A 24,654-nucleotide genomic window follows, 5' to 3' on the forward strand; every position below is an offset into this window, starting at 1 on the left:
TGTTAAAATGTGTCTTTCATTTATTACTCCGAACTCTTTTGAGAATGTCCAATAACTTTATTTTCAGTGCCTTACATTTAAAATATACAACTGAAATTAAATGTTTACATACTGTATTAAAAAGTGAATTTTACTGATTTCTAACCCGAGTCTGATTTCTGCATAATGTTTTTCATAATGCTCTACTCCAACAAACCGGATTCAAGTGATCAACACTTCATCAAGCTGCTGAAGTCTGATAACAAGCCGTTCACTTGAATCGGCTGGACAGGTGTACTGGGATGAGGATTAAAAATACAGCCTGAACCGATACTACTTTAAATGTGAACTAATCACATACAGTAATAGCTACTTGATTTATTTTTAATTGTGAGCAATAGGAATAGATCACATCCTGCATTAATTCATGCTTTGGTTCAGCATTAAGGACTTGTTTTGCATCCTTATCATGAAGTTTTAACAAAATATGTTATCTGATATGGCGCCAACCTAAAGCTTTGTAAATAGACTATGAGAAAAGTCAGTTAGCAGTGACAGTGTAATCTTGGTCACCCTCAACATTACATAAAATATCCCCCCCATGAAAAAACCATCATAGAGGAAATATCTCCCTCATTTAATTTTCACGGGAAACTGTTTGAATGAATGGCCGACGCGTGAGTTCAAACGGCGCTGTGATCGGATTATCTATCGGCCTTAATCTCGATATGCACAGTCCTCATCTGGGCTCTGAGAGGAGGAAATTATAATCCATCAGCAAAAGCACATGAACTGAAGATGACCATGACTGAAAAAAATGTCGGTACCTTTGTTTGCTCTCAGTGGAGAGGACAGAGGCTGTGCAAGAAGTGCAGTTACCATCCAGTGTATTTCTATCATCAGAGACAGCTTTCGTAAACGTCAGACATAATCACATTATCAAATAAGATAAGCTTGCATACACATTGTCTCTCATAACAGACAATAAATCCCTGAATGGGGGAAATTAAGCAAAACAACATCCCAGGCTCTTATGTCACTGTGGTCTGTTAACATGTGTCTGGCTGCATGTAATCCAGATGTCACCGGCTGGGTTTATATTCTGCTGGAACAGATAAGGATTTGTGAGATGAGGAGCCTCATAAGAGTAGCTGTTCAGGCCACACACGTCCAGACACACACACACACACACGCACACACACACACACACACACACACACACACACGTCCAGACACACACACATACAAATACACTTCCAGACACACACACACACACACACAAATGTGGTTGCAAAGGTTTGCTCTCCACTTCCTGCTGCCCTCCCTCTCGCTGATTGTAGCCCAGTGGCCTAGATAGTGCTGCTTCCATCCCTGAATTCAATCCTTTTATGAATGTGCACAAAGTTGGATTCACTATTTTAATATATAATAAAACATGGGTGAGGGACATATATTTGTGGTTTTTTTTTTTACCAGTGTTAGTGAAAGAGACACTTTTTATCATTTCAGACCAGGGTTGTGTAATGAATAAAAAATATTCAAACTGATAGAGGCTGCAGTTGTTGGTTTTTGTTTTAATAAAAGCATTTTATGAAGTTATGTAGTGCTGCAGAGATGCTCTCGCCTGGATATTCTCATTATGTTTGGTAGAGGCCCCAAAAAATCCCATTGTCATCATCATCGTGATTTCAATAGTGTTTTCAGCAGTGGAGGACTCAAGATGTAGGAGGTGCAGGGGTGAAATAAAATAGAAAGGGCACAGAAAGTGGTGATACACTTATAGAGACTTATGAAGAGAGGGCATTTTTTCCGATTTTGTCCACTGGAAGTGCACCTGTTTTAACCACCAGTTGGTCTTTAGTTAAATTGAAATTTGTAATGCAAAAATGATCATTTCAATTCATCTAGAATCATATCGCAATATCTGTCAAAATAATATGAAAAAAAATATGCAATATGATGTTTTACCATTGTTATTTTGTTTCACCAGCAGGACACATGCAACGATCAAACCTGGGACATTTCATCATATGATACATTTCCTAAACACAGGGGTCGAAAGGATGCCTTAATAGAAGAGTCTTTGTTGGAAATGAACAATCATGTGCCCATAAAAGTGCGTGATGTGTAGTCATGTGTAGGACACACACGTGCAAAATCCCTGGCATTTGTAAAAACACATTTCTCTATGACACAGAGAGAAAGCAGCACAGTTGATGTTAGCTCCAGTGTCTGTCTGCTACATTTGAATTTGAACTCTGGATCTCACCAGGGGGGAGACAGCTAATTCCTGGTCTGTGTTTTTATTTAATTTTTAACTTTCTACGACGCACACATACACACACACATATGCATGGACTCTCCTCTGTGACCGCCCGGCAGTGTAAGCAACCTGGTGTAATGTGTAAACAGCCCTATGAGCCATAATTCGTGTGTGCCTGTCCTCTTTCCAACTGGAGCTTTATTTTTTTCCCTCTACTCTCATTTCTGGGCCTAAAATCAGGTTAGCGTTTTATAAGGAGCTTAGCGCAGAGGGCCACAGTGTGCCACTAATGTAATAGAGTATCTCTCTCTCTCTCTCTCTCTCTCTCTCTTTCTCTCTCTCTCATTCTCCTCTGTCCTCTTTTCTCTTTGTGCATTTGCTTACCCTGTCATGAAGTGTCCTTCTCTCTCTCTCTCTCTTGCTCTCTTTCTCCCTGCCGGTTTTTTCTCTCTCCTTCCACTTCCCTCAGCATCTCCCCCCCCCCCCCCCCCCCGTCTGCAGATGTGGATGACACGAGCCTGAGGTTTAAACATTAGGAGAGTGGCACAGCCGAGACAACTCGGCTCAGAGAGGAGGACAAAGACGGGGGAAGAGGAGCAGACTTAGTGCTGTTAGACGCTGGGTGAGTTTACTGAACAGTGTTTGAATGTGTGTGTGTGTGTGTGTGTGTGTTTGAATGTGTGTGTTTGAATGTGTGTGTGTGTGTGTGTGTGTGTGTGTGTGTGTGTGTGTGTGTGTGCGTGTGCGCGCGTGCACTTTAACAGGCTTTCACATTGAGAAGGACAAGTACTTTCCCTGTGAATGTCAGGTGAATACTTTGTGCTGCAGTATGTGCCAGGGGGAAGTTTGTGATTAAGCCGTTGTTGTGGATTATGGCGTTGTGAAATCTTACAAGGATCTCTCCACAATGTCAATAATCCGCGGGATTATCCTCTGTTTCTGTTGAGGCTGTAGCTCGGATCACCGGATGACAAAACTCTGAGGTGCGGCCTGATTTGTGAGCGCTAGAGTGTCAGTCTACAGACAAGCCGAAGTGTATTTGTAGGGCAAGAGGTTTGAATGTTGTGCCTGTCAAAACATGACATCTTCTCCCATTCTGCTTCTAAAGTTCTCAATAGGGTGTGATTGTATGCTGAGAGCACGGGCCGGGCGATATGAGAGGTGCAGTGTGGACTTTGCATGTTTATCCATAACATGACACATCTTGTCTTATCAGACACCCATGCTGTGCAGGATCATCTCTGTTGACAACAGCTCCTTGGCTACACAGAAAACGGTGGATGCATTTCTCAAACAGAACATCAGCTTCAGGGCAGGGTACAGAATAAAATCTCGAAAACAAAGGGAACACACACACTGCACTTAATCTCGCACATGAACCCAAATCCGGATGTTTGTCAGCCGTTAGAGGAGCTGCCTGAGAGCAAGAATTTTAGCTTTTGCTTTGTGCACAGCATCTGATATCCAGGCCGCACTGCTTTGTTGTAGCATGATGATAATGTATGTTTTTGTTCTTGACAACTCTGAATACAGTCGTCTTGTAAACGCTTCTTCGATTATATTTTGTTGCTCACATGGTCGGAGTTTCTTCATCATGCCGCACCTAGCAACGGTAAAGATTGTGCCGCTCCTGATAGTGCCAATAAACCTTTGAACCTCAGGTCCAGTGTCCGCATCTTCAGGCTATCACACAGATCATACCATTGGCGTAATCAGACCACGTTTTACACTCTCCAGCATGTGACAACAGCCTATTAAAAGTGCGTGCCTCGAGTCTTTGTTGTCACAATTGCTCGTCCTTCTTTACACACCTTCCTGTCGTCTGTTCTGCACGTCTTCCAGGGATCAGATCGATGGAGTCTTTCTGTGGAGATACAGAAGAAAGCACCGAGGACATTGCAGGTAAGATTATTCTCTAGAGAGAGAAAGCTTTGCAAAAATGAAGGACTTTGTCAGCATAACATTGAAACATGTCAGTGGTACACACCAAGGCACCATCTATCATCAATCATGGATCATAATCTGCCACAGGAGCTGACACAGATTTGATGTAACAATTAGAAAAGATCATCAGAGAAAATATAGGGTGTAGAGAGGAGGTGTGTTTGACCTGGATCTGTCTCCATCTCAATCTCTGCTAGGACGCAAAAAGTCCAAGCTTAAGTCTCTGAAAACTCGCCTCTTCAGGAGGACTAAGAGAGCAGGTGCGGAGGGAGATGCCAAACTCAGCCAGTCAGCCAGCGACATTACAGCCGGAAAAGATCTGGGATCAGAGGAAGATTTGGCGTGAGTGTCTACATGACTGCAGATGTGTGCTTTACAGATGCATTTCTGTTCTGATTTTCAGTCTATGCCTTCACCTCTCTTTTGTTTTGCCACCCTAGATGCCCCCAGGGGATGATGGGATCACGGGCACTGTCCCATGACAGCATCTTTCTGGCAGATGAGGTCCTGACAGACGCTGAACCAGCCAGGGTCTTATCACAGGAGAATGTTCAGAGCAAGATTAAAGCTCTGCAGGTACAAACCTTTACTCTAGGTGTTTTGTTGAGAATTGAGCGTTTTTGAATGCAGTCTAAAAACACCTGTGCTCTGGCATCACAGACAAAGCTGCAGCTGCAGAAGATGCATTTGGGGCCGCCTCCTCTGGTTCTGCCGGTCAGACGACCGGAGGATCAGGAAAGCCTCTCTGACGATGACAGTCATCCCCACAGCCCCTCTGAGATCTCTAGAGGGGATGTCACAACTCAGGGAACCCTCAGCAAAGTGAGTTTATCATCCTGCTTTATCGCCACATGGTCAGTAATCTGCCTATTAGATTGGTTCATGTCAAGTATAGTTTAGAGTAGATGGGCAGGCTAAATAAACTAGTATTAATCTTTCCATTCATAGCAAGGACAGGAAGAGACAAGCAGCATCCTCTCAGTGCGTAGCAACATATTTGGACATCTTGTATATGCAAATGTAATTCTTTTGTTTGTTTTTTGAGTCTGGAGGTATGAGGACCCGCCACTATGCACGAATGGAATTCCTTTAAATGATGCATCAGCGAGAAGATTGGCTATTAATGCATAACTAAAATAGTTATACTTGATGCCTGTCACTGGGTCTGATTCCAATTCATCCGGTCTGGAAAAATTTATAAAATGAAAGCTATGGTTTTATGGTGGTATGATGAGGAGAAATAGAGGAGTCTCACAACCCGAGAAAAGACGCTGCTCTTTAGTCTGGTGGTGCAGAGGACACTAAAACAAAGTTCACTTTGTTTCACCCTTGTCATCTTTTGTCCAAAAAGGTGCTGAAATCAACAAACAATGAAACTGTCTTGTTGTACCTTTAAAGCAGATTATTGGTGCTGATATTTAGCATTTTGGGGGAAATTCCTTTAGATTGCTGAATATAATACTAAAAAATATGCTGAAAATATACTAAATTCAAAATGTGCTACTTAGGCTCTAATGCAGCGTGCTCTCACACAATGTCCCACCCACGTCAATATCTGGGTGATAACACGGCATAATCAACAGCCTATAAACACTGAATAATCTGAATATGAATTTGTCTGGCTCTCAGTATTGTCTGACTAGCCTTGAATGCTGCTGTCAGTCATGTATTCCTACTTAAAGCACGCATTCAAAAAAAAAGAAAAAAGGGTCACAAATGTATCATTTCATTTTTCTTAAAACAGGCACAATAATCCTGCGACAGCTGGACACTACATTTTTTTAGCATTACAGTAAATTGTGTGTTCAGTGGGGACTGTTTTCAGACACTGATTGTTATGCACTGGTGAGTACTTACAGCAGCAGAGTGGTGCCTGTGGGATTAACTCAAGTACTACTGCATATGTGAAAAAAGTAGTATAAAGCCTTTTGTGGCTAACTTGCATTGTTGGTAATGTAGGAGGCCCGTTCAGCAACTCTGTTTGCGATATGAAAAAAATTAAAAAAATTAAAGGGTATAGAAACAAACCCCTAAATGTCCAAATAATATGTTATTGTGACTGCTGTTTTATGTGGCTTTATGTTCACCTTCTTTACATTACATTATAAGTTTCCTTTTCTTTTCAGACTATGTCACAACTGTTCACTCGAGCACTCTCGCCCAACCAAAAACCTGCATCAACCAAATCTGTGACTCCATCCAATCCTTTGCCACCTTCTGTCCCCTCCAATTCTTCTGTTGTTGAGCCTCCATTGGACTTCAGCTCCCCAGCCCAGTTCACGCCCTTCCTGGACAGCTCTGCTGCACGCCACCGGATGTCTATCAAGCCCAGAAACCAGAGAGCCAGCACCAAGAAGAGACTTGCCACAGTGAGTATTTTGTCAGTGAAGACAAACAACACACAGTTCATGCCCTTCCCTTACCTTCCATTCTTTTTTTTCTCAGATTGACTCCAGGTCTCACTTAAACAACATCGACCACCCTGAGTTTATGACAGAGGAAGAGCAGCCGCTCAATACACAAGAAGAGGTGACGCTGGAAACAGAACAAGAAGGAGCTGTCATAAAGTCCGAGCGTGTTCCTTCAAAATCTCCAGAGGTGGTGCCAATCACTCCAGAGGCAGCAACCAGATCATCCAGCCAAACCTTTCCCGAACAGGACCAAGCTGTCCCTGGCAGAGTGCACCCTCTGCCCCCACAGATACTCAGAGTTAAGCCTCACAGACCAGCGGATGTGAGGCCCAGTGAACGGCCGCACTCCTCATTTATACCGTCAGAAGTAAAGGACAAAAGAGAGGCAGGGGTTGAGATACAAACAGTGTCCCAAGACAAGAGAAATACTCCAAACAAGTCTGGAATGACCGAAGCCTCCTCTGACCAGCTCTCGAATGCCCTCAGCTCAGCTGTGGCGCTCAGGTCTTCTTCTGCTCACCAGCCAGGTGAGACAGAAAGCACGGGAGCGATCAAGAGACCTGCCGCAGGCTCCGGGTCCTTCCATTTCTCCATCACCACTGCCAAAAACCGAGATGGAGAAAGACCCCGATCAGGCAGTTTTGTGGGAGTGCTGGAACAGATTGAAGCCAGGCACAAGACGGAGGAAAGACCCTTTTCAAGCATGAAGGAAAAGGCAGAACTTAGAGACTCACAGCCAAGAGGGGGCCCCTTTGCTGTGGGAAGACTTAGACAAGAGGGGGCGGCGCACAAAAGCTCCGTTCTTCCATGGGACAAGAGGGAGAGCTTCAAAAAGGCAGAAACAGTGACACCATCTAAAAAGGTAACCACAGATACAGGCGCCGCTGAGGAGAAAGAAGTGGAGAGCAGCCAGGAGTTGGTAGAAGAGGCAGTGGAAGCACGGGAGGTCGAGGAGGACGAAGGAAAGACGGCGTTTGGTATCAAACTGCGCTCCACATCTCAGTCGACTAGATTGCGGTCTGACGCCTCTTCCAACCAGACCTCAAAGTCACCAGTGTGTCAGGGGCAAAGTGAGAAACGAAAAAGACAGGAAGTGAGCGATAATGCCGGGAATATGGGTAAAAAACTGCCAACAAGCATCTCATCAACACCATCCACCTGTGGAGACCCTCAACTGGCAGGTTAGTGTATGTGTGTATATTATGTATATGTATGTATAGGTATAGGTATAGGTATGTAGGTCTTGGGGCGTACTACTGCAAATGTGAAAAAAGTAGTATGTACATTTTGTGTTTCCAGAAGAAGCTGGACATATTTTTGTGAATGGCCTCCAGTGATGTCACTCAGTGTGTAATGTGAATAATTTGTGGAGTTACCCTTTAATCTGAAGTTTACTTATTAACAAATTCCATACAGTGCTAGCATCTTCCTTTTAGCTCCCTATATATTTAAACATTACACACACGTACACTGTAAATTACACATAGTAAATATTAACTCTGGGTTGATAAGATTCACACTGACCAAATGGGACCTTCGTACTCTACCAGACTTGCTTCAGCTACCTTTAACAGAGCTGCCAAGTGTGTCTAACTGAACTGTGTCACTCCTCAGATCCAGCCCCATCTGGCTTCTCCCTTCCAGTCAAGCATAACCCACCATCGACCTGTGATCCTCACATCAAGCCAACGGACGCCCAAACAACCTCTTCAAACTCAAAAGAGGTTGAAACAGCCCTTGTGGAGCCCCAGCCTGCCCCCCAAGCGGCTCCCCAGACGGCCCCATCTGAGGTGTCCTGGATGAGCTTGGCGATGGAAAAGACCAGAAGCCTTCAGCAGCTCTTCACTAGCAGATTTCCGAGGGATTTCACAGGCACCCAGGCAGCGGCTCGACCACAAGCACAGGCGCAGACAACGAATCAAACAGAGGCACCGACTGCCGCACAAATGCAGACACAGTCTCTGAAAGCACAACAAAGTACAACACCACCAGAGGCTGCAAATCCACCATCAGCTGATGCAGTGAAGGCAGAAAGTAGAAGTCAAGCGCACACTGTCAGACCATCACTCGTGTTAGTGCAACAAAAGACATCGACGACATCTCCCATTCAGTCAAACACCTCTAGAGAAGCACAACCATCCAAACAAACCAGTGAACCCCAGTCACACCCAACTGCTACTCAGTCTGCCTCACAGTCTGTTCAGACCAACCCGCGGACGACCCAGACTCCTGTGCACTTTTCTCTGACAGGGACCTCATCTCAGTCTGCACAGGGTAGCGTCACACAGTCTCTTGAACAATCTTACCTTTCCTCTGGCCAGCAACAGCAGCAGCAACAGCAACAGCAACAGCAGCAGCAACAGCAACAGCAGCGGCAACAGCAACAGCAACAGCCCCCCTGGAGCAGTCGGGGAGGTCTTCACTCCGCCAATCAGCTCAAATCTACAACCTCAGCTCCATCTCCAGTTTCCACCAGCTCATCAGCTACTCCTCCTCCTCCTGCAGTTTTTGCCTCGGGAAGAGGGGAAAAAGAAGCCACCGTGCAGGAAAAAGAGGGTGCACTGCAGTCAGGAACACGGCCAGTTTGGGCTGGGTCAGTGAGCGAGAGGGCTGCTTTTTTGGAGAAACGGGCAGAGTGGACGACTACACCTGGAACCAAGGGGGTTTGTGGTACTTCTTTGTAACTGTGTTTCATAAGGTGTTCGGCTGCAAATCAGCTAAAGGATAAGGCTGCTGTCATTCTATATCTTCCTATGAAAAATCCCATGAAAAGTAAAAAACCAAGAGTGCAACAGTCAGTCTCTCAAACATGGACTTATAAAGACAACTGGATATAGCTTTGGAGGCGTGGCCCCGTTCAGTCCTAAGCTGCTCAGTGGCACGTGAAACCAAAAAAGTTGCACTTCCTGGGTTATAAAATTACCCAGATCTTCCAGCTCAAAGAAATGTACCCACTACTTTAAAGTAGCTTCTTTCACAATGTAAACTTTAGGGAAAAAGTATTTTTTGGCTAGCGTGCATCAAGTTAGTTGTAACTGAACTGCTACGTCAGATTTGCTTCAAAGCCTGGTGCTGTTCCCGGGGGCTCGACCTCATTATGTTCTGATTTATATACCCTGTCTAAGGCGCTCCTGCTGTATTCCAATCAGAGTCAGAGGCCAGAATTTTCTAGTTGAAGTTCCCAATTTACGACCCCCGAGCGTTCAAGGTGCTTGACGCCCAAAGTTAACAAAAAACTTGGCTCACTGTAACAGAATGATGTACCTTTAGTCAGTGAAGACACAACTGAACCCTCAGCAGCGCAGATTCTTTGCATATGTAATTGAAATAAAGAAGGACAGTTTACTCATGAGGCACACTTATACATAAAATTAAGGGCACTCTTATACTTGGAAATATATCTAAATATTCCATTCATAAGGGTAATACATATACTTCGGTCTACAAATTGGTCTTACCCCACTCCATATGGGTGCTGCCATTATTGTGTGACCTCAGACAACTTCTCCCTCACGATGTCAGTGTAGATGGGAGAAGAAATTCCGACTTTGGTGGCGTTCCCTCTGGATTTTCTAGTCGGAGGTCAGACATTTTCAAGTTCCGAGTTGCCTGGAGGACGTAAATCTTAAAAATGGGGTCACTGATGTAATTTTACGTTTTAAAGAAGACTGTAATTTCCTAAATCTGCTGCGCACAGTTGTTCTTTTAGCAAACAGATGTAAATAGAGCAGTTGTGGAGATTGTAATCACTTTAGCTCTTGTGTGAGGGGTTAACTCAACATAAACTACAGTGTCCGTCCTAAAGAAGAAATACATCTGCCAGTGCAATGTTGTGGCTCATTTGCGTGTTTTTAATAGCACAAATGAGGACAACAAATAAGACCGATGGTGCAGAGGACCACATCTTGTTTTGGCTGCATAGAATCAGAGAGAATCAGAGCATCAGTTCCTCTTTGGTCTGGGTCATTTCATGGGGTTTCTTTACAATTAGTTAAGTACAGAATATCATTACATTATTCTCACGATTATTCAGATGATCAAACTCATAGTTTTCTCCAGGTGGACGTGAAGAAAGCTCAAACAGAGGTGCAGACATCAGGTGAATCCCCTGCCCCGGCAAAACCCACTCCTCTGAACAAAGACACGAAACAAGAGGGAAAACAAGGAGACAGACCTGAAGGTGTGTTGACACACAAAAAGTGCAAATGTATAGATACTAAACTGGCGACATGACGCAGTTTTCTTTCTTATAGAGTCGTGTCCCACCAAAGTTCCGGACAGACCTCGTGAGGACAAATGGCTGCGGAAGAATGTGCAGCCATCTTCATCGCCCTCATCGTCACCCCCAATGTCTGACAGTGGCCAGCCATCCTGGATGGAACTGGCAAAAAGGAAGTCTATGGCCTGGAGTGATAAGTCCATGGAGTGAGAGGGAAACCACACAGACAGACAGACAACAGACATGTTGTTGTACAACAGCCCTACAGACATCTGTTGAGTCTGTCAGGATGGTGTTGATTCAAATCTGCTGAGGCTGTTCTACGTGTGTGTGTGTGTGTGTGTGTTAACTTTTATTTAATTGTGTTAATGTTATATTGAGAGACAGACAGACAGACAGAGTATATATTGAAAAGTCAATTATAATCCCTGTCCACCACAAGCACTTCAAGATAAATGGTATTTCCGAAAACTGTTTCATGTGATTCAACATGTCACTGCTGTTAATAGCTTATATTAAATAATAAAATTTCTAATGTCGGCCTTTGTGTCTTTGTCGAGTGCTTTAATGTAACGTAGCAAAGGATAAGATATTAAATGACTAAATTAAAACCCTTCGTATCTGGATAAAGATGTACTAAATCATCTGTTTTTTAACCAGTTGTTTTGAAGCAAAAATGAATGTAAATAGATAAATAAACACATATAATTGTACCATTTCTTCACTTTATGTGGAGAGTGTAAGTCAGTAATGTATCAGTATATCATGGGACATCCACTTGCACAATAATTTGGCCTCCACCTGCAGGCCTGATGGAGAACCTGTTCTGTGCTGTGCATCACTGTAAAAGTAGACCATTAGCTAACTGCTCTTCTTGGCCGGAACTGCAGTAGGGAGGAATGATTTTGGATTTTGCCAATATCCAATATGTTTTTCTACTTATTTTGTCCTACTGCTGATGCTGACACAATATATGCACATATTTTTTCCACCTAAAAAAGTGTCTATGTGGTGGAATTAAGATGTTATTTTGCCTTCTCTTATCATTTTGGCCAACTGGCAATGCTGTTCAAAATGTACAAAGTAAGAGAACTACTTAGTCAGAGGTTGGTGTCACTTGCACTTCATTTCATTGGTCTGTCACATTGGCAAAAAAAATGTTCATTTCAGGCCACTTCCAACATTTAATTTTCTATTATCAAGCTCTTATCAGCTGACACCTCTGACTACAGGGTCTTTAAACGGTAGGGTGCACTGCATATCATTAATGTAGGATTTGGTTTGAAACATGTTAATAATACTTAGTTGCCTCGGTGCAAAAGCACACAAAAAAGTCATACAAATGACCCAAAACTTATTCATTGCTCCAATGCTGCAACTAGAGGCTTGGCTGAATCTGTTTTACACATTCAGATTACTTTGGATATATTAAAACATGGTGAGCGCTCAGTAAAACAGAACCTGCCTCTGTTAAGTATCCTGTCCATTGTTTTTGACGGCATTATATTTTAATAATGTGGTGAATCATTTAATTGTACAAAATATCAGACCCTCACAAAAGTAAAAGCAGCTACCAAACTAAACAATTCAAGAGTACTCCAATACAAAGTAAATCCTGCATGTTAATGTTTCATATATGGTCGGGTAATTTCAGTGCTCCCAACCTTCATGGCTGATGACCCATTGAAGTAAATCATTAGTAAGGACCCCTTGTCGCAGGTTTACGGCCACAGAGGGAATGTGAACTGTGAGAAGACTGTTTGATACTCCCCAGGTTTAAATATATAAGATAAATACATAACGTATTTCTGATATGATTCGGATTTTGTAAATAGTGTGGTGGAAGTATGACTTCCATGGTAGAGATGTAGGCTACATTTTCATGAGTGTTGTACTTAAGTACAGATCTGAAGTATTTGTATTTATATTACTTGAGCTCCTTTCACTCTACATAATTTTACTTACGTTTTTGAATGTAGGTTATTACTTGCAGTGGATTGTTTTTACAGTGTGGTAGTACTTTCAATATGCCCAAGCAGAGAATGTAAATATTTCTTCTACCACTGTGGTTGGCCTTGATATTATTACACATTAACTTTATGAAGTTGTACCTGAGCACTAGTAAAAGCCCTGTCTACAGTGTAAGAGTACAAGGACCTCTCTCTATAAATTGAGCAGTAACCCTGGTTCAGCATTAGGGGTCGCTGTGTCGCCTCATCGCTGTTGCAAAATCTCCCCGTGTTACGAAAACACATCCACGTGAGGGTGTAAACAAGAGAGTGGTAGAGGGGCAGCCATTGTCCGAGCTCAATGACATGAGGGCCCGCTACTTTCCCCTGGCAGTGTTTGCCAGCGTCCTGTGCCTATGCCGGAGCTACACCCTGAGGAGCTCCATGTCCTGGGTCGTCTCCTCCAACGACGTGGTGGAGGACGCGGACCTGTCGGAGGAGGTCGCCCCGGCGCTGCTGGTGGACAGTGCGGGGCTGTGGAAGCAGGCGTACCCGTCCTCTAACGTCCTCGGAGACAGCGTGGAGAGCCCCGCAGAGCTCGTGAAGCCGGAGAACGACAATGTGGCGCAGCTGTCCTCCTCTCGCCTGTTTTCATATCGCCTGGAGAAGGTGAAGAAGTCCGGGGGCAGCGGTCCTCCTCCTCCGCCTCACCAGGAGACTGCCAGGACTGCCAGATACATAGCTCACTACAGTGACTGGGGACACCTGGCCACCATTTCAACTCTAGACAAGGTAACATATACAGGACGTAGTGTTCCTGAGGCTGCATTTAATGTATGTCCACACTACTGTGTCAACACGCCTCAACAATTTAAGGGTAACCACACCAGTGTAAGGTGTTGGGGGGTTCTACTGCAATGTGACAAAGTTGCATTATGGGTAATCTAGACACCAGGTGCTAAAAAGGAAGAATGATGCATAGAAGTAAATGAGAAATCCCTCCTTCCTACGCTAAGTCAATTTTGATTATTTGTTTCTAAACTGTCCATAATGAGTCCACTAGTGTTAGACCAGTGGCCTGCCTTTTAAAAACTGGAGCCTACATTACCCACAATAAAGTTTAGCCACTGAGTGACATTACTGGAGGCAGTTCATCAGATTACTAAAAGCTTACACAACTTGTTTGACATAGTACACAGTTGTATTGCCCAAGACATGTAACCACACTTAAATGTGTAAAATAGGTGGAGTCACCCTTTAAGACTGGCCCTGCAGCAAGCTTAGAAATCTTCTCATAACTGGCAAAAGACACATTAGTAGAGCCTGGGCTATATATATATATATATATATATATATATATATATATATATATATGTATATGTATATATATGGAATGGGCTGGGCTACATATATATATATATATATATATATATATATATATATATATATATATATATATATATATATATATATATATATATGTATATGGAATGAAGTACAGTTTTGAGGTACTTGCTGTTTACTGTAAGTAAATTTATACCTTTTACTCAACTACATTCCAGAGGAATATTAAACATATCTAGGATATGTTTAATCTTGTGTACAAAACAGTGTGAAACTAAAATATGTAAATCTTGTGGCATTATTAAAGATTCAAATCTAAGCACACATCCCCCAGGTGTTTTCAGTGATGTGGCTGCTTTGGTTAGAGTTGTGAAAACTATGCTGGGGTTCAAGTAAGCATACAGTGTACGAAAGTGAGTGATGAAGTTGTAACTTGTCCCATAACAAAAAGTAAGCCTCTGAAATCCCAAACAATTAAAGTTTAATCAAGTTACACATGAGAATTGAGCGCACACATTGAACTTGAAAACACACAAAAAAATACCTCTCAAGTAGCCCTTGAGGAGTTATGGGCTTTCTAATTTCGTCTCTATCATGTAGAATATTGAATGCAGAACTTTTACTTGTACAAGAGTATTTTTACATTTACGTAATTATAATTACACTTCTTAAGCATCTGAGTACTTTTCCCACCACTGCTGTCATCATTTCTAAGCCTTCCCTCTACTATAAGATCCAATACAGAACCCTTTATTTACCATTTTATTTATCTAGTAATTTTGTTGGATACAAATTAGAAGTAAATTAGTGTTCATTGCAGCTCTAGACCTTAGGGTTATTTCATAAGCATATTGATCATATTTTTTGTTGGTTACGATGGAAACAGCTTCACATCTGGTTAAAGAATAGACAACAGGATTTATTCTCACATTTCCTGCAGAGGGTGAGGATTGCCAGTGTCGACAGATATTGATTAAATTGAACCACGGAAAGTACATAAATATTCATGTTGATGGCTACTCTGTTATGGATGGTCTCAACTCTTGATTTAATAGCCTGAAGAACATGCAGTAGGGGATAATTGCATGTTTGATTAATCTTTGTTTGTTATTAAAATTGAAAACGATTCACACCCATTCAGACCCCTCTGACTCAACATCATCAGCGTAGGTTCTCTTGAGCAAGATATCTTTGCTAAGATCCTTCTCTTGGCACAGATCAACGGTCTCCCCTTTGGGAACATCTTCTCAGTGAGTGATGGACCACTGGACAACAGCACAGGAGTCATCTACTTCTATGTGACTCCGATGGACAACTCTGTATCGGACCTGAAGAATAATCCCTATGCTTCGCTCACATTCTCTGAGGCTGAGGGAGAATTCTGCAGGTAATTCCCAACTTTAACGTACTACCACAGCTAGGTCGATTTTTGTGGGTGGGGAACAGGGTGTGTAGGGCAGGATGTGTCTCCAGTGACAGTAGTGGAATTAAGGGGAAACAATATGCATGTTGCAAAACACAAGCCATGTGAATAAGCCCACAAAAGAATCTGTCAACAATAACTGATGTCTCGAGTGGAAACAAGATTCCAAACTCAGAATCAGAGTCAGAATCTGCGTTAAAGGCCAAGTATGTGTACTCGCACAAGGAGTCTGACTCCAGTTTACATTGTTCTCAGTGTTCCTACACAGAAATAGACATACAGTTATAAACAAGGACAACAACAACTGGACACATACATTTAAGTTAAAGAATAAAGAACGGTGACTAGTTCAGAAAGAACTGTAAAATAACGTGTAAAGAAATTAGGTGTATATACAGTATATCAAAGACCCCAATGGCATAAAAAGTATACACCAAAGAATCTCTATACAAGTCAGTGGTTCTGTATGTTGTTAATAGTACACGTTGTGATGACTGATGACTGATGCAGTCGCTTACTTACAGCCACTATCCTCTAGTCAAGAGGAGTCAGTCACTAAAATAGGTTTTTCAAAAACCGTCACCATAACCATGATAGGTCCTTGAGTGTGCAGTCATAAATGTGCACAGTGTTAAGCTTGTTGCTTGACTCTCATCTGGACCATAATTGATTTTACATCCTAACATACTTTCAAATATTTTTTAATATTTCATTATGAATATGTAGTTTTCTTTTAACTATAAAAGATCAATCCAATTACAGGGTATGGGTTGGGTTTCGAGGTCACATGTCAATTGTACTGTAATTGTTATATTAAAGGAGTATACATTGTACAATTCTTCTAAACATTACTGTTCTCTCATTTTCCCTGTTTCCCCTAATTTTTCCCTTTTTGTGTTATATTTGTGTATCAGTATTTTTTGAGAAGATAAACATGTTCAAATCCAGAACAATTGTACTTTGCCTGTGTAAAAATCGTATTAAGGTTGATGGGTCCAGTTGAACGCAAGATTAGCTGCAGACAGATAGAAAGATGGACATATTCGCACACACACTGTAACGTGACCAAATGCATGACTGCCTGCTGACAAAGTAATGATTAGCACAAATCAGTGGACACACGGTGAGCCTGGAGCTTTCTGGGCCCTGGGGCAGTTGCCAGCTGAAGTTAAATCAGTTGTACGCTAGGAAAAGCTAAAGAACCCTATTGTGTGTTTGTGTTTGTATTTGTGTTTGTGTTTGGTGTAGTGTGTGTCACAGTGGTAACAGGATCATCTGTGTTTAAAGGCAAATGGTGTATGACCCAGAGGATCCAAGATGTGCTCGACTCACACTAACAGGCAAGATGGTGGAGGTGGCCCCAGAGGAGCTTGCGTTTGCAAAGGAAGCAATGTTCTCAAGGTAAGTCAGCTAATGGGTGATGTAGTAGTGTATGAATACATGTTGGCTTCCTTTTAACCTTGAAAATTTGGGGAAATAACAAAATGTGTCTTCATGATTTATTCTTTATTTTTTTAGGCATCCTGTGATGGCCAAGTGGCCAGTGGGACACAAGTGGTTCTTCATGAAGCTGGAGATGATCCAGGTCTGGCTGCAGGACTGGATTGGAGGCGTATCACTCATTCCACTGGAGGACTACTTTAAAGCGACACCTTTCTAAGAAAAGATCTCTCCCGCTGCATTGTGTCAGCCTACACAGATCCACTCAGCTGTCTACACCACAGATTTGGTGCCAAAAGAATATTTTAAACATCTTTTCCTTTTATTTTAACTACTGTTGCAATTTTAATTTGTGATTCAAGGTTATTCTTCACTTTTTTCTTTTGCACAATCAGTTTCCTGTTTGGTCTGTGAATGTATGTAGAGTCCATAAGGAAGCCACAGGCATCACAGCAAGCATAGAAAACTTTGTCTTATAATATATTCTTTATAGACACTGTTTTTGACATTTTGTGGGTTTGCATTAAAGTATGTGTGCTGTTTGAAAAATAAAATGAATGTTCGCACACACATGAAATAGAAATTGACGGTGTTATCATTTAAACCTTCAAAGGTTATTTAATGTTTACACTTCTGAGCTCTGTTTTTGTTAATTTTGTGTCAAAAATGTGAGGTGAGTGTGGTTATTTTTCTAAAAATATAACCAAAAAACATTAAAATAACAGGTAGCTACGAGTTGACATCAGTTTCCTGTTGTTTGAGGCTGTGTCACCTGTTAGTTTGAAAAAACTCGGTTTTGCACAGTAGATGGCGCTCTTTCTGTTATAGAGTGAAGAGTCACTGCCTGGTGGAAAACAGTGTGGTCGCTTGAGGCCTGTGGTGACTTCATGGCGCTGACACCTCGAAACTTCCCCGGATCTTCAAATCTTTTTCGTAATGTAGTCATTTTAATCATGACGTAACAACTAGATACGCGGTTTATTAAAGAATACATTCATCATTCAGAGTAGCTGGATTCCAGTTTCCAGCGATGCCTCAAAGGACTAATGGCTTTATTTTGAAAGTTGTTACCGGAAGACCCTGTTCTGCACACTGATTGGGAAGGCAGATACTGCAGCACGATTGACGATACGATTGTCTTAATATCTTCGGAAGCAGATGGTCGTCATTTCAGATATTGAAGGCGTGTGAAATAATTAAAAAATAAATTGACAACCTCAAAGTGTGAAACCAGAAACAGCAAACTCTGTAGTGCCTCTGCCGGGTTTTATTGTATGTGGTTTCACCGACCTGTTTCCCCTGCCGAGTTTCAGTGTACACATATGCAGACAGTTAAACTTTAATTCAGACGGGCACCATTAACATCAGTATGGCAGTAAATGTACGTGTCGGCCTGACGTTTGTTTTGAAACAATCAAATTATGGGGTTTATTCAACTCATAAATCAAGCAACGCTTTCAAGGCATTTGAGACGCTATATTGGCTTCACGTCTGAAAAATCCCCATGACAGTTACTGTTGTAGTATCACTAGTTCACTTATAAATCAAATTAAACTAAACATTAGAAGCATTAAGTATTATAAATTCTATTATACATGTATGGTCTGAATGCCATCATAGTAAAAACTGCAGCAGGGGAAACAAAAATATGTATTTTGCTTCTGGATATACAGTCACTGAATCAACCCTCTTATGTACAGGAAAACAGTTTGGTACACTTGGAAACACTGGGAAACGACCTCTTCTGATGCGTTGAAGATGTCAATCTGTAATTAAGTCCATAAAAACTCTGTCCTTATTACGTATAGCAGTCGCAATAATAAAACACTGAGACTCGCTGCAACTCTCTCTCTCCCTCTCTCGTTATTTTCAACTCAATTCAAAGGGGCTTTACTAGCAGGGGAAAAAGACATTTACATTGCCAAAACGATTTTGAAATGAGAATAACTACAAAAATGTACACGAACAGGAGAAAGTCATTATAGTACATGTACAGATAGTTAAACAAATAAAATAAAATTAGATAGAAAAATGTAAACTAGCTGTTAATAAACGATGCGACATGTTCTTTCAGCGTGTACATGGTATAGTTGTTGTGTTTGCTGAGTCGTCTCCCTCAGCCCACGGACCAGGTCCAAAATATCGCGCGAACACGTGGCCCGTTCCGTAAATGTGCAGCTGTGTGCGAAGGCAGAACTATTAACGTAAAAGTTACCTATGTGAAAATGGCGAAACGCGTCACTTAAACAGATGAAAGAAGCCAGCTAGGTCACCCCTTCAACGCCTGAAAGGGGCAGCGTTGAAAAACAAACAACCACAGTCTTGGTTAGCTGGCTTTTATTTTTTCAAATTCATCTGTTGCCAGTTGAAGCGGAATCAACGTGATTTGAGGCGTTGCCTGTCGGCCACCGTCAGAGACCGAGCAGCCTATCCCAGAGGACCAACCATCACACACTCGAAATGCCTTCCACTTGTAACTTGTAGCTAACGACTGGCTGTTCAAACATACAATGGACTGTATCGGCAGCTAGCTAGTTCAGTTTTAAACGACCATGTAAGCTGTCTCGCCCGGGAAGGCAGTTGACTCGTGACTGATCGGTACAGGACGGTACAGGAGGAGCCAGTTCAGCCCTCCGACCAACGACAAGGAAAGACGCACCGAGACTGAGGGTACATTCGAGCACTCCCCTCCCAGCGCACAATTCCGCGTTCACACACTCCGGGTAACTACAGCGCGTTTTTTTCTCTTTTTTCTCCGGTTTCTGACCGTTTGACGCCTCCGTATGCCTGCGCCTACACCCGTCTTGACACCCTGAAGGCAGAGAGAGGAGCGGAGGGAGGGAGGCAGCGGCAGCTCCGGGGTCCCCGACACTCAGCCGAGGAGAGGCATCGCTGAAATGAGATGAGGCTCAGAAATGGAACTGTGGCCACTGCGATTATTTTCTTCACGTCGTTCCTCAGCTTGTCCTGGTACACAGCGTGGCAGAATGGCAAAGGTAGGCTGAACACTCCCGTCATCGCAGTGACCACACACACTTACATACATATACATTCATGAGGTAGCTGTGGGACTGTTTATTAGAAGAGGCGACTGTTGGAAGGCCTTGTTAACAAACTGGCTCACATGAAGATGACGTGACTCCGGCAGCACGTCGTAGGACAGCAGGTGTAGCCTTTCACTTCGCACCCCATCCTGTGTCTGTGCTGTAGGTTAGCAGGCAACGTGACACGCCATGCGTTGTTGTGGTGCAACGTACATTGTACAGGGGGGTTTCTAGTGTAATAACTGGCCCTTCCAAAACTAGTGCATGTTTATTGATTTTAACCGTGTACCATTTCCTCTGATGTATGCGTTTTCACAGTTTGATGGCATGGCAGATCTCTTCTCAGTCCGTATCCCCCTTCGCAGCTGCTTATCTCCACATTTGCTCTGTTTCTGTCCGGCTCCAGTCAGTTGGGGACAATTTAGCCCTTCCCTTGTCAGTATAAAGCGCAGGCAGCACAGTGTGTAACTTGATTAACACACCAGTCTGTGTCATTTCCCTTCCTGCAGGCACATTCAAAATGTTTCATTGGAACAGTAACCATATTTATTACATGTCCTGTCAGACATCCGGGCTCAGGCTTATTAAACAAATGCGTCTGTGTTTCACTAGTATGCAAGGACCCAGAGCTCTTTTATCCATGTGGGGAGGGTTGTGGGCCCTGGTGACTTATTATCAGCAGAGTGTAAATAATTGCAACCCTTAGATAAATTCCGAGGCAAGGGCTCATGTTGTGATTACTCTGGAGCTTATCAGCTTGATTGAATATTTTCCTGTAAATGGAGTGAAGTCAGTGGCACCACTACAGCAAGCTGAGACTCATCTAGAGTGTTTGATAAGCAAAGGTCAAGTAAGGATGACCTCTGCTCTGTACGCTGGACCTGTTGATATGATTCAGCAAGTATGTAGTCAGAACAGGGCTATTGAGATCAAACCCTTGTAATCAAGTTTAGATAACTGTTAAAAGATACAAACTTGATATGGCTTGTTTTTTGTTTTTTGAGAGTTTTTTTGAAACAAGTACCCTTTTACTCTACCCTTACAGCTGCCTCTACTGTTGTTGGTTTTGGCATGTTGTCAAATGTTCCATTTTCTAAGCATTCAAATACCAGAAAAATGAACCACCAAAGCTTGTTTTGCAGCATTTGGCCCCACATGTATGCCAGATGCATATTAAATCAACATTTAGGTAAACATACAATTATCAGATCTAACAATACTAAAGAACTCTGATCGGGATGGGGGTAAAAAAGCCTGATTGGTTTCAATGACTTAAAAACGGCATTTGTTGCCAATTAATTCCAAATATGACACAAATACAGTAAGACTGCAAGTCGTAAAACAATCGTCATGTTTACTCTTCATTTGAGTAAATAAAGCAGGACAAGGACACAGCGCATCATGAATGCAAAGCAGCGACTTAAGTCCACCCAACTAAACTGCTGTTTTCTGAGTGATTAAAATGTTTGCTCAGTCCAGCTCATAAACGTATTCTCTTGCATTTTCTCACATGCATGTCTGAAATCCATATTGTTGAGCCCCGCATAGAAGTTTCCCCTCGATGCTAAAACTGAACAATTAATAAATGGCAAAGAACAAAAGGCATGTAGACATTATTACATAATTCAATTCAAAAGAAAAGAAAGACCTTCTCCGTACTTTCGGACAGCTCTATAATTGACATATTCATCAGTTCAGTTCAGTGTAGTGTAGTGCTGGCAGCGTTCCTTTATTTCCTTGGCTTGTCTCTATATGCAGCAGGTGTCTCTCTGCCACGTAGGTGTTGACAAATTGGAGAAAGTGCTTCTTGATTTGACTTGTTCGCTTATTTGCGGCATTTCTTTCCAACATGCTGCTGCCAATGTGTTTTTAAAGATTTTCTCTTCATTTGTTTGTGTTTTGTGTATTTGCTTGCTGCAGCGCATTGAGATTCACAGTATTGTAAACAGCGAGCCTATTTGTTTAATCAAGGGTTCTTTTCTGTTTGGGTTACAGAAGGTGTCAAATGTTCACGTTCTGGGTAAACAGGGTGTAGGCAGTAATGAAGATCCCTTTTTGGCCTTGTAGTGAAAGCTGTGGTATTGATTTAAATCATAAACTCTGGGCAGCATTAGTTTATGTGAAACAAATAGCTCTCATTCTTTGCTGAAAAGTTGCATTCTTTATGCACAATGCTGGCTGGTTTTCTGTCTATGTGACTGAGATCAAATGTAACACATGTATCTTAGCTTGGGCAGGGGGACAAACGAAAGGGATGCCGTCAGATCGAGACACTGAACACATTTTTCAAAGATCCCAAATAAAATACGATGTCCTTACATGCTTTCGGAAAATGATTTTGTCACTTCAGGGTGCCTGAAGCAGAATAAAACAATATTTCAGTATTGTATACATAAACTCTGATTAGTGTATTGCCTTCAAGTGGAGCCTCCACCTGCATCAACAACATCACAAGCGTTATTCATGCTCTGTATCTTGTATTGCTCTGGTTCATTGCCTGTCTGTGTTGCTTCTTGCCTTTAAAATGAGATGTTTTAATACAGCTTTTCTTATTTTTTTTAAACATACAAGCCTCTTTGATGTCCCATATCATCTCTCCCTACGGTTATAGATGGCTCCTTCTCTTGAAGCTGCCCAGCGTGGGTGTTTCGTGCGTACTTGGCCTCAGGCATTGAGTCATTGACGAAGTAAAACGTATTCCAACGCGGTTCTAGTATCTGTTCACGGAAAGCATGTTTGTATTTTGACGAATGACAGTCTTGTATGATTATTGTAGTCAATATAAGACACAGCTGGTGGTTTTGTTTGGAGTGCTATAGGGACGGAGAGGTAATCTTAGGCAAAGTTTTTATTTATATTTTTGTTCCCCCTAACCTGATGCTTCCGCCAGCCTGTCTCGTTCCTGGTCACTCTACTGCTGTGATGAGAGCTGTGCCAGTCAGCTGTCCAAACACTCCATGTTGAATGACTCTTCAGAATGTGTACTTCTCTGTCAGAGTCGGCCCCAACCCCCCAGTGAGAGACTGCTCTTTAGTATCTGTGGTAATATCTCAAATAGAACCTTAACAATGTGGACTAGCAGGATATGAGATACGTTACTGATATACTGATAACAAGTATCTGTGTTTTTAAACAGATAATGCATTAGCTCAAAATATGACTGTTGCCTTTTCGGCTTAGGGGAGCTTTATCTGTTTGTGTTTACCATATTAATCATGAAATAATTTCCCAGTCTGGGATCATTAAAGTAATTCTATCTATCTATCTATCTATCTATCTATCTATCTATCTATCTATCTATGGCAGAGTGTACTTGGTGGTGCACAGCTAAAATTAATGAGTGGGTAGCAGGGGAGAACATATTAGAGAAGTCTTAATTTCCCCAATCACAGTAATATGCAAACAAACTCAATAAAGATTACACAACCCACGTCCGCCTCCTGACGGTAAAGAACATTAGTGACAGTAAACAACACACAGTAACCACTTTGTTTGTTGTCAGCCTTATGTGAAAGCGTTATACTGCCATCACCACATTATGCCACCACAAGTTGCTTTTAAAAAAAAAAAAAAAAACTTTCACAGTTTAAATGTACTTTATTTCTTCTTCAGACATAGTCCTACTTGGATTGAGATGAAGATCTCCTTTACAAGAGTAATCTGTGAACATTATACCGACATGACAAGAAGAGTCAGTCACACCAATTAATCAGTTTGTCCTGCAGCTCATTAGAGTAGTAAGGTTGCTTCCCCAGTTCAAGATTAGTATGAAGAACATGTAGAGACAGCCTGAGGTGAGATGTGAGGCTTGTGCCAATTGACTGTTAGCTGCAAGCAATGTCAACACACTTTAATTGCGCTGATTGAAGCACCAAAGCCTTGTACTTGTTTTGCTTATCAGTCAGTTGAGTTACTGCTTTGAATTATGTCTTTTATTTTTGATTTGCTCCCAAGTCCATTCGACAGCTCTGGTGTCAGTTAAATGAAAACTCTTGAATTGTCATAAGACTACATCTACGCAACATATTAATTTAATGGAATACACAAATGTAATTATAATCAGATCTGCTTGTGTCCTAATCATGGGGCAGTGATATTATAAGCCTATTAATTTACACATTCACACAGTAGGGGATTTTTTTTAAATGCCAGCTGTCAAGCCTGCATTTGGCAGCTGTAAGTGTGTTCCCTTTAGTCGAGAATATGTGTTTAACTTATTCATATTCGTCCATATTATAGTTTGCTCTACTTTTTAAATGTTGTCATTCTGCTGCCTATAGAATAATGCATGTTTGTGATCAAAGATAGATTGATATTGGTCTAATGTGTTGCCCAATATGTGCCGATATGAAATCTCTGTTTAGGGGGAAGGACTGTAATGCAGAAGTGTCAGATAACCACATTTGAGGGATCATGGCAATAGAACTGTGTCCATAGAACAATATATCAATATTGGAATTTCTTACTCTCTCATTCCAGTATCAGCACTGTCCCCAAAAATCAAGCATCACCCTTTTGTATTGTGAACATTCACGTGGCTAGATGTGGAAAACCTTGGGTTGACTTATGGAATTGATAACCACCGTTGTCCGAGAGTACAGTTTGATCGTGGCTCTGAGGCTCTGTGAAGCCAATTAA

General features: G+C 42.0%; 3 protein-coding genes across 4 annotated transcripts in view; all 3 read left to right on the plus strand.

The window, feature by feature from the left end:
* Positions 1 to 2,741: 2,741 nt before the first annotated feature.
* cracdla (cracd like a) lies at positions 2,742 to 11,358 on the plus strand. Of its 2 annotated transcripts, none has more exons than XR_003985053.1 (10): positions 2,742 to 2,864; positions 4,085 to 4,144; positions 4,384 to 4,528; positions 4,627 to 4,762; positions 4,847 to 5,008; positions 6,313 to 6,555; positions 6,632 to 7,778; positions 8,212 to 9,267; positions 10,657 to 10,777; positions 10,851 to 11,358. XR_003985053.1 is itself a non-coding variant. In XM_030427253.1 (10 exons), the coding sequence occupies exons 2-10, from the start codon at positions 4,096 to 4,098 to the stop codon at positions 11,024 to 11,026; spliced, it is 3,228 nt and encodes a 1,075-aa protein (XP_030283113.1). In that variant the 5' UTR covers positions 2,742 to 2,864; positions 4,085 to 4,095; the 3' UTR covers positions 11,027 to 11,358. The 2 variants fall into 2 exon arrangements, 1 of the variants encoding a protein (XP_030283113.1); XM_030427253.1 differs by having other exon boundaries at positions 8,212 to 9,260.
* Positions 11,359 to 13,031: 1,673 nt separating this feature from the next.
* On the plus strand, positions 13,032 to 17,555 carry creg2 (cellular repressor of E1A-stimulated genes 2). Its single transcript, XM_030427229.1, has 4 exons — positions 13,032 to 13,557; positions 15,327 to 15,496; positions 16,820 to 16,933; positions 17,051 to 17,555. Exons 1-4 carry the CDS (start codon positions 13,132 to 13,134, stop codon positions 17,190 to 17,192), a joined length of 852 nt encoding a protein of 283 aa, XP_030283089.1. The 5' UTR covers positions 13,032 to 13,131; the 3' UTR covers positions 17,193 to 17,555.
* Positions 17,556 to 19,339: 1,784 nt separating this feature from the next.
* mgat4a (alpha-1,3-mannosyl-glycoprotein 4-beta-N-acetylglucosaminyltransferase A) overlaps positions 19,340 to 24,654 on the plus strand; it is a 39,457-nt gene continuing 34,142 nt past the window's right edge. Inside the window, exons 1-2 of the mRNA XM_030428016.1 lie at positions 19,340 to 19,642; positions 19,791 to 19,968. Coding sequence (XP_030283876.1) covers positions 19,875 to 19,968 — 94 coding nt within the window. The 5' untranslated portion in view covers positions 19,340 to 19,642; positions 19,791 to 19,874. The remainder of the gene's footprint in view (positions 19,643 to 19,790; positions 19,969 to 24,654) is intronic.

The sequence above is a fragment of the Sparus aurata genome, chromosome 9 (genome assembly GCF_900880675.1).
Source record: "Sparus aurata chromosome 9, fSpaAur1.1, whole genome shotgun sequence".
In the NCBI taxonomy this organism is placed as follows: domain Eukaryota; kingdom Metazoa; phylum Chordata; class Actinopteri; order Spariformes; family Sparidae; genus Sparus; species Sparus aurata.

What these genes read in the sequence shown, in the direction of transcription:
- cracdla (XM_030427253.1), top strand. Translation starts at nt 4,096, where the DNA reads ATGGAGTCTTTCTGTGGAGATACAGAAGAAAGCACCGAGGACATTGCA. An exon ending in GGATCAGAGGAAGATTTGGC is followed by an intron (nt 4,529 to 4,626) that starts GTGAGTGTCTAC and finishes TTGCCACCCTAG; the next exon opens with ATGCCCCCAGGGGATGATGG. An exon ending in TGGAGACCCTCAACTGGCAG is followed by an intron (nt 7,779 to 8,211) that starts GTTAGTGTATGT and finishes GTCACTCCTCAG; the next exon opens with ATCCAGCCCCATCTGGCTTC.
- creg2 (XM_030427229.1), top strand. Translation starts at nt 13,132, where the DNA reads ATGAGGGCCCGCTACTTTCCCCTGGCAGTGTTTGCCAGCGTCCTGTGC. An exon ending in CCATTTCAACTCTAGACAAG is followed by an intron (nt 13,558 to 15,326) that starts GTAACATATACA and finishes CTCTTGGCACAG; the next exon opens with ATCAACGGTCTCCCCTTTGG. An exon ending in GCTGAGGGAGAATTCTGCAG is followed by an intron (nt 15,497 to 16,819) that starts GTAATTCCCAAC and finishes CTGTGTTTAAAG; the next exon opens with GCAAATGGTGTATGACCCAG.